General features: G+C 42.5%; 1 protein-coding gene across 8 annotated transcripts in view; it reads left to right on the top strand.

The window, feature by feature from the left end:
• Positions 1–15,275, top strand: part of LCOR (ligand dependent nuclear receptor corepressor) — a 133,815-nt gene extending 118,540 nt beyond the window's left edge. For all 8 annotated transcript variants that reach the window (XM_060101506.1, XM_060101517.1, XM_060101535.1 and 5 more), the window contains one exon: positions 915–15,275. In XM_060101506.1, the coding sequence (XP_059957489.1) occupies positions 915–5,238 (4,324 nt within the window). In that variant the 3' untranslated portion in view covers positions 5,239–15,275. The remainder of the gene's footprint in view (positions 1–914) is intronic.
• Positions 15,276–15,905: the final 630 nt, after the last annotated feature.

Below are 15,905 nucleotides of genomic sequence, written 5' to 3'. Positions count from 1 at the left end.
AATTGCCTTTAGCCTGTCCTCAATCTAGTATCATCCTTTTTCTTCCTTCCCCACTATCCTGATTAAACTCTAAGAGTTGTCCTAGATAATTTACGGAAATGGTTGAAAAGTGTTCTTGAATGTAGAATTGGCTTCCTGTGGATTACTGTAAAATGTTTATTGTAGGTCTAGGAGAATGTAATAGGTGGGGCTTGAGAAGCGACAATACTACTATCTTGTATTGACAGGGCCTTATGGTTTACAATGTAATTTCACATCTATGTCCTCATTTAGAGGCTAGGAGTTAGGAATTGCTTGTCATTCATCTTTCAATGTATCTGAAATGTGAAATTATTGATCTCTATTCCTCCATGCCCCAAAGGGTTAGGAGGATTCCTGCATCACTGTTTGCAGAATTATAGAGTCCAGCCAATTGGTCAAGCTGAGAAACCATTTAAAACTGTAATTTCTCTAAGTATTGCTAAACCAAGACTTGTAATACAGTGTGTCTGAATTTTTTTTCAGTGTTGTGGATCTATGAGCCAGTGATTATTTAACAGGAATACTCAGGCCTAAAACGAAAGTGTGTGTTGACCAACTGAAGCTAATAATGTGGCCAAAATTTTAATTTTTGAATAAAAATTTCTTTTCAATGATATTTCTTCTCTATAAGATAAAAAATTATTTATGAATAATCACTTTAAAAGTATGAAAGTTGTCACTAAACATTGAGAATATAACAGGGCTGGCCTTAGATTTTAATGAAGTAAATGCTCCTCATTTATTGAATAAAAAGCATATGGGCACTTAGAACCAGCTTTGGCCAGAGTATCAATTCTCTGTACAACATGAGTAAAAGTGATGAATTTCGTAATGTAAACATGGTTCTTTGGAAAGTAACCACACTAATTTCTTCTTTCTTTTTGTCTGTCTAGTGAGAACTCAGCAGAGGCAATAGCAGTAGATTCTAACAGTCAGTCGACGTCCCCGCTGGAGAAGTTCATGGTCAGACTGTGCACTCATCATCAGAAGCAGTTCATTCGTGTTCTGAACGATCTGTACACTGAATCTCAGCCAGGCACCGAGGACCTGCGACCTTCGGATTCTGGAACAATGGATGCCTCCACCTGCAATGCTGGCTGTGCCCAGCTCGGCACCAAACCTAAGGAGAAGGATGCTATGTGTCTCAATATGAAGTCCTCTACTTCTGTAGAGTTGTTCATAGACTCATCAGGCTCTCACAGCCCTCAACACTTGACAGAACAGGCCCTAAAGGAGCCTCCTCCCGAGACAAACTCTGTAGATGGAAGAGAGAACACTTTAACTGTTGTCCAAAAAGATTCCTCTGAACTTCCAACCACTAAACCTAATTCAATGGATAGTTCCACTCTGGGATACCTCACTGCATCTAATTCTTCCTCAGTAAACTTCCACCACATCTCTAAGAGCTTGGAGGGGCAAACCACTGGACAGGAGCAAGACACAGATGTGAAAATATGCAAGGATGGTAAAGACCACGTGCAGAGTTCAGCTTTAGTAGAAAATCTAATTGCAGTAAAAGTGGCAACTGAGAATACTGAGGAGAACAACAGCTGTATTGTTTCTCAAAGAAATTCATTCAAAGCTTTATCAGAAGAGGCTTGGGACTCAGGGTTTATGGGGAATTCACCTAGAACTGCTGACAAAGAGAATGCTTTACAGTGTAGCTCAAAAACACCTTTACGCCAGGACTTAGAGGCAAGTGAACAAGATTCAAGGCCAAAGCAAGAGAACCATCTTCACTCATTAGGAAGAAATAAAATGGGTTACCATTTACAGCCCAGTGATAAGAGCCAGTTTGATCATTCCAAAGACGGTTGGTTAGCCCCCAGCCCCATGCCACCTGTACACAAAGCATCTAATGGACATTCACGAACCAAGATGCTTTCAACCTCCATTAAGACAGCTCGGAAAAGTAAAAGGGCATCAGGGTTGAGGATAAACGATTATGATAACCAATGTGATGTCGTTTATATCAGCCAGCCAATAACAGAATGCCACTTTGAGAATCAACGATCGATATTATCTTCTCGGAAAACAGCCAGGAAGAGTACTCGAGGATACCTTTTCAATGGTGATTGTTGTGAGCTGCCAACTGTTCGCACACTGGCCAGGAATTTACACTCCCAAGAAAAAGCAAGCTGCTCAACACTGGCCTCAGAGGCAGTGGTCACTCCCAAGCAGACCCTTATCATTTCATCACCTCAGCCTATAATAGATGTGCAGCATCCCAGAGAAGACAACCCTGAAGAACCTAGTAAAGAAATAACCTCCCTCAAGGAAGGAGACAGAGATGCGTCATCTGAAAAGGAATCTCAAGAGCCTGAGGTTTGCCCTGTGACAAATAACGCAAACCCAAGCAGCTCCTCTAGATCAAAGGAAACAGCAGCCTCCAACCCAGTGTGGCCTCTCCCTGCTCACCTTCCTGAAGAGGATCTTCCAGAAGGCAGCTCCGCGGTCTCAGCTCCCACAGGAAGTGGGATATCTTCCCCTGAACGAGACCAACAGCCAGTTGAACTGCTAGATACAAAGGAGATGAGTATACCCCAAGACTGTCCCCTGCTTCCCTCCACAGAGAGCCTTTCTGAGGGAGGCAGTGAAGATGTTGTTCCTAGGCCTTGTTCCCCTCCTGAAACAGTAAGTAGCGAGGAGAGTCCTCTGTGCTCAGAAAATCAAAGTCCCCCAGTGGGCTTGGAGCCTCCCACAAGCCTGGGAAAGGCTGAGGAAGACCAAAGCATCGGTACTGAGGCTGAGACCGAAGACACTCAGGAGTTAGATACTGACCCACCCTTGAAGGAAAGCAGCACTTTGACTAATGAAAACCCCAGTGAAATTGAGGAAAGTGAGGCACCAGGTGGTACAGGAAAATTCGAGGGAGAGGATGGTGATGTAAAATATCCTACAGAAAAAGATATGTGTGATCAAAACATTGACTCACCTGAAGAGAATCTGGACAAGAAGAAAAAAGGTAAAAAATTCCCCGAGGCCTCTGATAGGTGCCTAAGAAGTCAACTTTCAGATTCTTCCTCTGCCGATAGGTGCCTAAGAAATCAAAGCTCAGATTCTTCCTCTGCTTGTGCTGAGATCAAGGTTTCTAAAAATCCTGGTGCAAAACGGTCTAAAAAAGAAGGGTATCCTGGTGGGACAGCACCTGAGAGCTTCCTGACTGAAGGTTTCCATACAAAAGCTCTGGAGGACACTGAAAACCCAAATGTCAATGAAAACCCCTCTGAGAAAGATGCTGAGCAGGAGGGCGAAGGAGGTAGGATGATCACCAGGCAGACTTTTAAAAACATGCTAGCAAAAGAAGTCAAGGGGGAAGAAGAAGGTATTTTCCCCAGCAGTGATCCCTTAGCCACAGTTGGCCAGCCCCTGCCTGGAGAGAAACTGGAAATCTATGTTCAGTCTAAATTAGGTGAGAACAGTACTCAAGACCCCTCTGAAAGCATTCCTTGTACGTTCCCAGAACAATCAAAAGAGAAGCCAGGACCTATTCCTGCACAAGAGACGGAAGAGGTTGTAAACGATATGGATAGTGCAGACAGCCCGCATAAAGATGATGACAGTGACGTGCTATCTAGCACAGTTGGATTGTCAAGTAGTAGAAGTGATGACGCTGCTGGGCCCCCAAAATGGGTCCCAAGGCTTACAAGACTGACTTCCTCAACCTACAACCTAAGACATGCTCATTCTCTGGACTCCTTGGATACTATAAAAGTGACTTCCGAAAAGGAAGCAGCACAAGGAAACACAATCCCAAAGGAAAACGAAACTTCAGAGAGTGGAGATCCCTTAGACGAGGATGATGTGGACACAGTGGTAGACGACCAGCCAAAGTTTGTCGAATGGTGTGCTGAGGAGGAGAACCAAGAGCTCATCGCCAGCTTCAATGCCCAGTACATGAAAGTTCAGAAGGGCTGGATCCAGCTGGAGAAAGAAGCCCAGCCAACACCAAGAGCAAGGAACAAGTCAGATAAGCTGAAGGAAATTTGGAAAAGCAAGAAAAGGTCACGGAAGTGTCGGGGTTCACTGGAGGTTCAAAAGTTTTCTCCTGTTCAGATGCTGTTTATGACAAACTTTAAATTATCTAATGTTTGCAAGTGGTTCTTAGAGACAACTGAGACCCGGTCTCTGGTAATTGTAAAGAAGCTCAATACTCGTCTTCCAGGAGACATCCCACCTGTCAAGCATCCTCTTCAGAAGTACTCTCCTTCCAGCCTGTACCCCAGTTCACTACAGGCTGAACGCTTGAAAAAACACTTGAAGAAATTTCCCGGAGCTACTCCTGCTAGGAACAATTGGAAAACACAGAAGCTCTGGGCTAAATTTCGAGAGGATCCTGACCAAGTGGAGCCAGAGGATGACAGTGACGTTAGCCTCAGCCCCAATCCTGAAGACAGCATAGAAGAGGTCAAGGAAGGTAGAAGTAGCCATCCTCCCACAAACTCACCTACCCCTGCCAGTACCCGGATCCTTAGAAAATATTCCAACATTCGAGGAAAGCTCAGAGCCCAGCAGCGTTTGATCAAGAACGAGAAAGTGGAAAGCCCATTTGGTCCGGCTGTGGAAAGTAAACAGAGTTGTAAGAGTGTATGCATCAACCCTCTGATGTCCCCCAAGCTTGCCCTGCAAGTAGGTGCAGATGGGTTTCCTGTTAAGCCCCAGAGTACCGATGGAATGAAGGGAAGGAAAGGGAAGCAGATGTCTGAACTCTCGCCGAAAGCAGAAGTTCAGAATAAACGCAAGAGGACAGAAGGCAGCAGCACTCAGGACAGGAAGGACAAGGGAGCTGCGATGAAGGCCAGCAAAGAAAAGCACGTTGAGGGATCCACCAGAACCCCCGCTGCCAAGAAGCCAGCTGCAAGGGACAGAATCAGCCAACTGCCCAAAAAGACGACTTTGAAGGAGAAGAAAGTGAAGATCCCTAAAAAGTCACCTGGGAAGAGCTGCCCTCCCTCCAGGAAAGAAAAAGAGAATACAAACAAAAGACCTACCCAGCCCTCCCCCTCGGAGATGGTGACAAAACCTGCCAAGCAAAAAGGGGCAGGTGAGTCCTCTTCAAGGCCACAGAAAGCCACAAATAGGAAGCAGAGCAGTGGAAAGACTCGGGCCAGACCCTCAACGAAAACCCCAGAGAACAGTGCAGCCCAGAGAAAGCGAAAGCTGAAGGCAAAGCTGGACTCTTCCCACAGCAAACGGAGGCGGATGGATACAAAGTGATTGGAAGGGCAGTATTCAAGAGTTAAAACTGTTCTATAGAAGTAACCCTTTATTTTGCATTAACTAAATCTGCTTTTATAAGCTTATCAAGCCTTTCAAGTCTGCAGTTAATGGAGAACACCACAATTTAAGATGTCAGAAATTGCGTCTCAGATGGAGAAGGGAACTTGCAGAGTCTTTCTCTGAGGCTGAGTAAGGGAAGTTATATATTATATTCTGGTTGTTCCTTGGGTTTTAAACTTGGAACCAAGCAGTTTTAGTTTTTAAAAGTACAGTGCCTTATTTATCCTTTTTGTTTTTAAATTTACAAAAGCTAAAAAGCTGATCTATGTGATTAAAGGCTTGTATTTTATACTTGATGCACAAGCACTTGTACTGTAGCCGAGAAGACCACCATCATGCACATAAAAGTAGCTTTTCAGCAGCCACCCTGCAGTATCTGTACATGAACAGATGCTCCTCTTTGCAAACCCCAGCAGTGAACTTCCCTCTGTCTTGTTTGTTTAAATGATATTTGAAAGCTAAACCAAATCATTTTTATGGTATGTGGAGAATGCAGAGGGAATTTATAATTATTATAAAAGGTTAATATTTCTGTTACCCCATTTTAAAAATTCATATTCATTGTTGGTCACTCATCTCTGATCTTTTGTCATTTGAAGAAATGTATTCTAAATTATGTGCCCATGGGATAAGAGGTGTGTCACAAGGTGTTAATATTAATTTATGGGCTCTAAAAGTTATTCACATCCCCCAAATTATTTGCATTACTGATTCTTATCATCCTTTTCATTTTTGGCCTTGCAGGATCGCTAGCACACTAATGAGGTTTTCATCCTACTTTGGGGGAAAAAAACCAAAAAAACTAGGATCTTTTTTCCATCTTGTAGCCGTAATTTGACAATTAGGATAAGAGTGACCGTTCTGATTTTTTCCTTGCCCTGAGTACTTCCATAGTCAAAGAAAGCCAAAATGTTATTTTCAGTAATAGAAAAGTTTAAGACATATGTGTGTATGTTTGGGTGCATTTGCATGTGGTTATAAGCCACAAATGTCTCCCAAGCCCAGTTTTACAGTAAAATTCTTTCTTCTCCATGCAGTGTGATAGGGTGTTCATGAACTGAGTAATTAGCATATGCCAGATGACTTAAATGTAGCCCAGGGTCTCTATGAGTATCCCCCAAATCACTATGGCACCAGACTCAGAGAGGTGTAAACAACACAGAATTGTATAAAGGTCAGAGCAACCTTGCAGTTGGAGAAAGTAGCACCAACATCTCATAGTGTGCCCATACACACCCCTGTACCAGGAGCTAATGTTCAGCTGGTATTCCAATGTGAAATGTACATGGTTAGAGTAGTAGGTGCCCTTTCTGATTGGTTAGCACCATACTAGCAGTTAATACTTGTAGTATTACACTGGCCTCTGTCATGTCAGGCTCTGTTTCATGGCTCAAAAGTGCGAGCTGCAATATTTGTAACATGTTGTTTGAGGCCTAAGATGGGTACATTGGCTTTACCTTGGTGCCTATAACATTGCTCCATTATAACATAGTGTGTACTCGACATCTCCATTGGGCCACTCTACCAGTAAGGCTTGGTTGCTAAAGCCTCAGCCAGCTTCTCTAACGTGCTCTCTTCCCAGAATAGGCTTGTATGGATAGCTGCTACTCTCTCCTTTTTATTAAAAATGTTTCCATTCATATTGCTTCAGATCTGTTTGGATTAACCCAGATGTACCTTTATTCATGCATTAGTTCATTCAAATATGATAAAACAGGTTTTCTACCCATTCTGTTAAAGTTTTGCTGTATATAATGAAAACTTCTGATTGAATAGGACTGGAGAAAAACATTTGATTCATGGGAAATTGAAAATTGTGTTGAATTTTATAGATAGTGAAGTTTACTATCTTCCATGAAGCCTTGATTTTGTTTCGTAGTGTCTCCTCTATCCCATGAGTCTTTTTTTTTTTTTCTTTTAATATCTTTGGCCATTCAGGAGCTACCTATATTAATGAAACTGCTGAGTGTGTATGTTGGCAACCTTTCTCAGCATTAAGTTGCACAGAAGCATTAACCTGTTTTAAGTATGTTCATTTAATCTATAAAAGTGGTTTTAAAGTTTTTAAAAATCTTTTCATATAGTCGTCACTGGATATTGCTTTTGCGGTGACTTAAACGGTGGAGGTTTGCCCATGTCAGGTGTGCTGATCCCTGTACATACGTTCAAGGTGCCCCCTTAGCTGCATGTAGACTACCTTGTAAGGGTGCTTGGATTAGGTTAGGGATGTGAGGCTGTAAGTGGGTGGTACTTTTCCAGTTGCCAGTTTATAATTCATTCCATTACTTTTCTAAGTTCTTTTTCATTTTTAAAAGCTTACTTCAAGATAATAGCCTTCTCTCCCATTCTAGGCAGCATTTGAGATAAGGTATCAATGTTTATGTATTTATTTTATACACCTAACAATGCAATGGATCATCTTTAAAATCAACTTACACTTTATAGTAGACCACATTTAAATAGACTGGGATTCTACATAATTAAGACACCTAAAAGTTTAGAATTATTTTTATATTTGTTGAATCTCATTTTTGCCGATTCAGTTAACTTTACTAATAGAAGAAAGAAAAAAAGCAAACTTGAGGGCCAACTCTGGAAGCCCTTTTACACTTACAACAGATGCTGGCAAACCTGTCTCCCAGACACCTCCAAGCCTTGGTTTCGTCTCAAGTCTCCCCTTGTTTTCCCTCTCTTGCAAAGACCTCCTTCCTATAGCCATTGTCACAGTGTGGCTTGCCACTCGATGCAAAGGCAGTCTGTCCCACCTTCTGGATTCCAAATTTGAAAGGAATTCTCCTCCTGGGCCTGTACTCAGTGAAATGACTGTTGGAGCTGATGTTGATGACCAGAGAACATTGGTATTTCCTCTGAGCTTCTGGAGGAGCTGGAAGACGCCTGGGAAGCAATCACTGAAGCTCTACCATAGCTCCCCAGAGGTAGGCCCTCTTCAGGAGACCCATTTCTATCTCCCATTTTCTATCCCCTGAGGCTCCCTGGGTTTGGGAGGACAGCGTGGAGACTGTACCCTCAGTTGGGGTCCAGAGCCTCACCCCTAGCACTTCCTCAGATGTGTAGCAATCTTGCAGCGCAGCAGGAAGGCCATGAACCTTTGTTCTGCTCTTGAGGCTTCTTATATACAAATGTTATTAATGTCTGTTAAGGGACTAGCAACTAGCAGTTGCTAGTCCCTTAGCTCCCTTAGGTAGGCCAATTCTGTTGTGTCTGTACCTTATTTAAAAAATAATCTTAGGCTGTGGGTTTCGTGCCTCATTGTTCCTGCGTAGTATAGATAGGTGTTAGTCATCCTTTCACAAAGGTGGTGCTTTTAATAGGATCCTCTACGCATCACATACTGTGCGGGTCACTTCAAGACGGTCATTTTGAATTGAAGTTTGGACTCTTCTCCCTTGTGATGAATTCTGTAGTGATGACTGAAGCTGTCACCATCATTTGTGGGCAGTTTGCCTGTTGATCAATGGACCTAAGAGCCAGGTAGGAAAGGGCAACCTACCATGTGAGGCAAGCTGGAGATGCTGTAGTGTCACCCTCAGTGAGTCTGGTGTCTTGTCACTGCCCCTGGGACTGGGCTGGAGTTTCCCAAGGTGCTGGCCCAAGTTGCCACACCCACTCCTTTTGATTTTAGGTCAGCCCATGCCGGGTCTCATTTGGCCGACAGATGATCTTTCACAGGTCTGCAAACTGTGGGCTGGTCATTCTTTTGTAGATAAAAGTTTTTTGGAACATAGCCACTCCCATTTGTTTATGTATTGTCTCTGGCTGCTTTCCAGCAGAGTTGGGCATCTGCAACAGAGACCACGTGACCCACAAAAGCCTAAAATATTTACTACCTGGACCTTTGAGAAAAAGTTTGCTGACCCATGCCTGAGAAAAGAATCTTTTTTTCAGGAAATAAAAGCTTCCCTGGTTTATCTTCTCCTCTCTTCTGCCTCTTCTCCTGTCTTCCTTTTCTTCTCCTTCCTCCTTATCTTACCTCAATTTTGTTCTTTTTATATTGCCACAGCACATCAGATACCATCTCCTGAAACTTGAGCTACTTTAGCCTCACATCCTGTTAGAATCACCCATCACAGTGGCCAAATTGAGGCCACCTTAACCTCTAGAGTCAGAATCCATGAGCAACTAGGAATTCAGAGTTCTAACATGATGTGGTCTGGGCCTCTCCTTTCATTCAGTTTTTATCATAGACCTGACTCTGGCTTCACTTCTTGTTTATTACTAAAGTAAGCCAAATTTTGTTTCTTTCAGAATTAGTTGAGACAACTTTAGGTAGATGTTCAGTTTTCTGAACCTTACATTTAGATATGGAAAAGCCTTTTCACAGAGAGGAAACAAAGTCCAATCATAAACCCAAGGCATTGTTTATTATGTAATATTTTTGGCCAGCTTCTAGGAAAATAAAAAATGTATTGGCACTGATACTTTTTTCAGTCACCTACTCTTCTTTCAAAATAATTTTATTAAAGCACGCCAACAACTGAAAGATAGAGGCTTGAAGTGCTTTAGAAAGACTAATAGAAAATTGGAGCCTATTATAACCTGAGTGTGACTGAGAAGTTATGGATGATTAGATTAAATCCTGTCAACTGCCAAGGTTTTGTCTTCCCCCTCCCCCAAAACTCAAGGATCTGTTTCTCAGTGGCTCTAAAACAGTGACTGTTCCGTTTGTTTTGAAACAGATAATTATCATTTTGAATTCTTAACTATGAATTTTTATCTTCTTATGGCTCGATATCCACTGAAATATTGGAAATTTTTCTGAGTATGAAATCATGTCTGTGTAAGGCATCAGCAAGGCAATCCTCACATCCCAGCAGTAAATACTCTACCCCAGGCTTGCTCCCAAGTCCTTTTCAGGGAGAAAGAGAAAATAAAAAGATGATTGTATTTAATACAAGCAGAATTATGGGAAGCCTTTTGAGACAGCCTTCGAAATAGTTCATGCCTTGAAATGTCAGATCAAACTGCTGTATTCTACAGTGGACGGATTGGAAGACATGAAAGTCTGACCTCCTTCGCTTAAAGATACTGTCATGCTCAGGCAGAAACCCAGAGCTCTCTGATGCTGCTTGCCATGCTATACTGGGGACCCGGGGAACCACCTGAGTCACTTTGCAGGCATCCTTGCTCATGCTTCTGCCCTTGGAATTGAGCCACAGCTGGCCAGTTCCTTGCATTACCTTCCCTTTGTCTGATCATTTTCCCAGAGCCCTGTTGGTTTATGTTAGTGCTCAGAGGGGCAGGTGTGCGGTTATGCTCGCCAGTGAGCAAAGTGACACAGAGGCTTTCTCACCTGCCTGGGACCATTCCATTTAACATGAGGTGCTCAGTAGGCAAGCCACATGGAAGTAGATTGCTTATTTAAAAAAAGAACCACTTGCCCATGGTTTTATAATATACCAGAGATTGGAGGAATGCATTGTACCTTGTTTTTTTAAGGGTTATGTTAAAAAAAAATAAGAGTAAAGAGACCCCATGTGGCCCACACAGCCTAAAATATAAGCTATTTACTACCTGACCCTTTAAAGAAAAGGTTTACTGGCCCTTGCAATATGTCATTCAAGATCAAATTGTGTGGCCAGTTAGGCACAAACTTATTTTTTTATGTAGTCCAGCATTGCAACATCTCTTTCCTTTTAGATTGCACGGTTTCTGCCTGTTCGATCTTAGCACACAGCTGCTGTTCCACATTATTCCCGACTAATGCTCGTGTATTAAAGAAAAAAATATATCTCCCTTTGTGGATTGAGTATTTGTTGAATCGTGGACATTCAGTCTGATCTACTAGGATAACTAGTTACAGCTAAAAGTACAAAGTCTTTTAAACTAAAAGTACTACAGTTGTCTTCGTGTTTATGAGTCAGGGTGAACTTGACTCTCATGGAGAGATATTCCCCTACAGCAGTGCTCAACACAAATGGATTTCCTCATGAACTTAAAGTCTAGAATAGTGCCTCCCCCGGCAGGCAGAGAGCATGTTAGTTCCACCCCCAGAAACTATGCAGTATATTCATGTGCAGTATATTTGCAAGCTTATCACTCCCCAAGCTTCGGTCATTACTTGTGAATATAAATAGCTGGTCTTTTTACCTGTCTGAACCTCTAATCCAGATCACCCATCCTCAGCTCTCTTAAAAATACCAGCATGTCAATGGCACCTTGTCAGCCCACCAGCAGCTTTAGACCGAAGTTCAGAGCTCTCTGGCCTGGCCAGTGAAGCCCGCTCCTGGTCAGGCCTAACTCACCTCATTTTGAGGACCCACCTTTGGCACCTTGCCTCTTCCCTCTTCTGCTTATGCCCCAAGCCCCCTTCCAGGAGGCCTCTTCTCTGAGAAGTCTCCTACTTTTCAAGTGCTTCACTGAACATATATATGTTGTATTAGAAGCATTTCTTTTCATAACTATTTTTCTTCTCGTAGTTAGCCATTGGGTCCAAATGTAGTCACCTTACCAACTTTCTCACTCAAATTGTTTTCTATAATCTACACTTCATGTCGTCTTGTAGCTAAATCTGTAGAATTTGGGAGCTAGTTTGTGGAAGAGATGCTATACAAACAAGATTTTCATAATTTTGTATATTTATACCACAGGTAGGGATTAGTTTTAGAGCCACTATAGCTTAAGGTTATAAGTTTCACCAGTGATTTCTGCATTCTTAATACTTCTAGGAGACTATGTGACTATGATTTCAAATACATATATATAATACGTATTTATACACACCACTGTGAAATTTATTTCACTGTGTAAATAGTGGTATTTTCCTGTTCAAATGCTTCCATAGAAAGTATTTATTTTAACAAACAAAAAAAAATTAATGTCAAAAGGGCTTTCCAAAAAAGCTTTCTTTCTAGAGAACCCATCCTCCCCAGCTATGATGCTCAGCCACTGAACCCCCAAACAACATAGTGAAGGCAGAAGAGTGAGCCTTGAAGCCCTCACTGTACTGGGGCAGATGCAACTGGATTGGGAACCTGAGCACAATCCCCACTGTCACCCCATCCCAGAACAAAGTGGGTCTCCCACAATCGATATGGCTGCACCAGGCATGGCATCGGGGCTTGCCTCTAGCAGCCCACTTTTTGCATACACAGTTGGTACATTCAGCTGTAGATATCAACATCCTGTGCAGGGAGGTGAGCCTTAGTTGTAACCCCAAGGAAATCCAAACCTATACCTGTGGGATATGGAGAAACCACTGGTTGCCTAAAGAAAGCATTAAGATGTATTTTAGTCTTTCTCACCTTCATGAAAGACACCTGTTCCCACTCTCGTTAACAACGGGAGATAAGCATGTTTCCTCCCGCACCTTGACTGAGTACTGAGCGCCTCAGCTCGCTGCCTCCTCCCTCTCTGCTCAGAGAGGGAGGGGCAGCCCACCTATAACTGATGGTACACAGTGAGGCCATCTGCTCTAAGATGTGTGCAGCTTTACTTCTCAGGAGTCCTGGTCTGCAATTCAGCACCCGTAAATGTAATGGAACTAATGCTTTCCCATCATGTTCCTCTTCCCTGTGCCCCATTCCTGGGCACCCCTGTCTGAGTCACGATTCTCATTCTGCCCGGCTGGCTGGACTGAGAACTGCAGCTCCAGGACTGCGGTGAGCTTGGGACTGGACACACAGGGATTTGTGTCATCCATTTGAACCATAATTAGCATATTTACTTATGCCCTCCCTTTGTCTTTTCTAAACAAATGAGGAAGACACTTGAACAGTAATGCTGGAGAATGTTTTTTTTAGATGCTATTTGTAAGCAAATCTGATTTTAAGATGAAATGTGAAAGGGTAACTAGGTGCCAGGGAATTTAGCACTGAACTAGACAGTCAAAACTTTTTTAACCTTTGCAGGAAGAAATAAAGTTTGCTCTCATCTAAATGTTCACAAGAAATAATGTTGTAAATAGTTTTTTTAAAATATTTATTACATGTGCTGTGTACAGATTCATGTTCTGAGTGATGTTGGTTTGCATTGTAGTACTGTAGAAGAATATATTTTGAGCAGTGGACTTCCTTTCATAACACAGTTCACACATGGAGAAAGAACAAAAACCAGCAGGTTGAGAGCTGTTTGGGGCATTTGATCTGTAATGTTACATCAAATCCAAGCTTTAATCGTTCCCTCTTCTCATCTGGTTATGTTATATATTTGTACACACACACACACACATATGTATGATAAACCGGTCAGTGGTCAGCCCCCAGGCCTGCAGAGCAGATTTCCAGGTTTTCTTTCTGATGTGTTGCCTGTAAGCAATAAGATTCTAGGTGATAGCATTTATTCCGGGCTCCGCGTTAGCCCTTGTCTCAGAGGATAGGGTGGGGTAGAACAGCTCTTGCTAAGACCTCTTGCCTTTGCTGGAGAGGTTGCTGTACTTGAATTTTCGCTTCTGTTTGTCTGCACGCTCCTTCACATCATACGACACTAGCGATGGATGAGAAATCTGCCAGCACCAGACACATCAAAAATTGGGCATAGAGACTGAAAAATTACCAATTTTCCATGGATTTGTAGGGTTTACAGAATCTAGCTGAGGCAAAACGCATTTGGCTATAGCATAAGTGTAAGAACCTTTGACATTAAAAATGTAAATGGCCAATAAAAAGTCCTTTGACTGTATCTGAGCTACCTTTAAGAGCTAGCCCATCTCCTGTACTCCTCCTCTGTGCCTGAGTTTGAAATATCTGAAGCCCCCTCCGTGTCTGGGGTTAAATCATTTAGGTTCGTGCAAAGAGGGCAGTTGCCTCTCCAAGCGTCCCAGCGTGTTCAGTCCAACAGATTTCTAAGCTGTTTAGCAGCCTCTCCTTGTGACCGTCCTGAACTTTATGAAAAATACCCCACACCCAGATAACCATTAATAGAATAATGTAGTTTTTTAGGCTTTTGGAATATGTCTTCTCTTTTGTATTTATGATGGTGTTTGGAATTTTTCACTAGTGTTTTTTTAGATTGAAGTGGGTGCATTAGGCTAAAACTTTCCATTGCTGAGCCTGAAGCAAGCAAGAGGAAAGAAGCAGACCTATGTTGTGTCTTTGGGAAGGTGACTACTTCTTGTGGTGGGGGGAGGGCGGGGGTGCGTTATAGATTATGTGGGGTAAAATAGAATTCCGCCCTGAGGCTCCCCGAGCCTTATGGCCTTGTAATAAATAATCCCTTTATTAGCCTCACTTAATCTCAATAGAAGCCTGCTGTTTACCCTCAGGGAACAAGTAGTTTTCAAAATTGAGCTCCTCCCAGGTCATTGGCCAGTGCCTGTGTGCAGGCATTGGTCATCTTTGTGAACTCATGGCATTATTTTCCCATATGTATTATGATATTAAGAAATTCAACCCCAACCTGTATGAAAAGCACAGCCCAGGGTCCTACTTTTAGGCTAGAGTTAATGCCTTTGAGAGGCCAGGGGGTCATAGGAGGCCCATGCAATTTAACTGAAGCTCAGGTGCCGTGTTGGGTTTTTACTGGTTTTAGGCCACAGCCTTCAGAGTGAATTCAGGGCAGGGCTGCTGATGCGGCTGTGGACCCAGGGAGCTCTAAGATGAATCTCTACCGTTCCTTCAAAGGTCTTTCTGGTTCTTCCCAGTGTTGTCATGGCTGAGGTCAATCTCGTAGTTGTTCAGATGTGCTCCTTTTTGCTGTCTTGGGAGTCTTAGCCAGCGATCCAGATGTCCAAGGACAGAGTCTCCAGAGGGCCTAGCTCCTTCCTGGTACCAAGTGTGTGATCCTGACCTGTGTGAAGGCGGTCTTGTCCAAAGTAGTGAAATGAGAATTTCTGCAAACGGTAATCCAGACGATCAGCATGTATCCCTTGGGCCTGGACTTCCACTATGTTAGTGAGTGTAGGAAAATACTGTGTCTTTTATGGAAGAAAATTCAATGTATGCTGTGAATTTGTTGGTTTGAAACATTGAAAATTTTTCATTAGACAATGTTTACATACCTCACCTGAAGAACCTTTGAGAGTGTATATATGAAATTTAAAATATATTAAGTTGCTTTAAAACAATATGTATAGCTATAAAAGTTGGAGTTATTTTAACTTTGAATATGTACCAAGTCTCTTAAATATTGAAATCTTGTGGACTTTTTGTGCTTCTGTGTTTTACTTTCCTATTAGACCATGTAGGAAACTGTGTTCTTGTTATTGGTAAAGGGGCCCTCACTGAAATCCAAGCTTGGAAGGATTTCCTTTGTTGTTTCAGATTTTCTAGTTTGGTTTTGAAGGTTGGGTTATGGAGCTAGAGGATGTGTGGGCGGGATTTCTCTAACGTTGACATCTATTCCATGAGCTTTTCCTAGGCGCTTATTTTATTGCAGCGTATTAAACTTCTTTGATATTAAAGTGTGTTTGTGTAGTTACTGGAGAGGGTACAGAACACATTGAAGCCCAGCATTCAACTTGTAGCCTACGGCAAAGTTGGTAAGTTGCCAGAAGGAACCAAAAAGCATTACTTCTTACTACTTTTGCCTCGGCCACTGATGTTGGGACTTAAAGGAACATCGTTTGGTAGATCTGTGGCCATTTTGTGAGTTATGGCTAACTTCAGGGAATAGAAAACACAATGGATGATCCTTGGGAATTCCCATGG

Source organism: Mesoplodon densirostris, chromosome 1, assembly GCF_025265405.1.
Source record: "Mesoplodon densirostris isolate mMesDen1 chromosome 1, mMesDen1 primary haplotype, whole genome shotgun sequence".
NCBI lineage: Eukaryota > Metazoa > Chordata > Mammalia > Artiodactyla > Ziphiidae > Mesoplodon > Mesoplodon densirostris.
The sequence above is the reverse complement of the archived record's forward strand: the minus strand, read 5'-3'. Positions and strand labels throughout refer to the sequence as shown.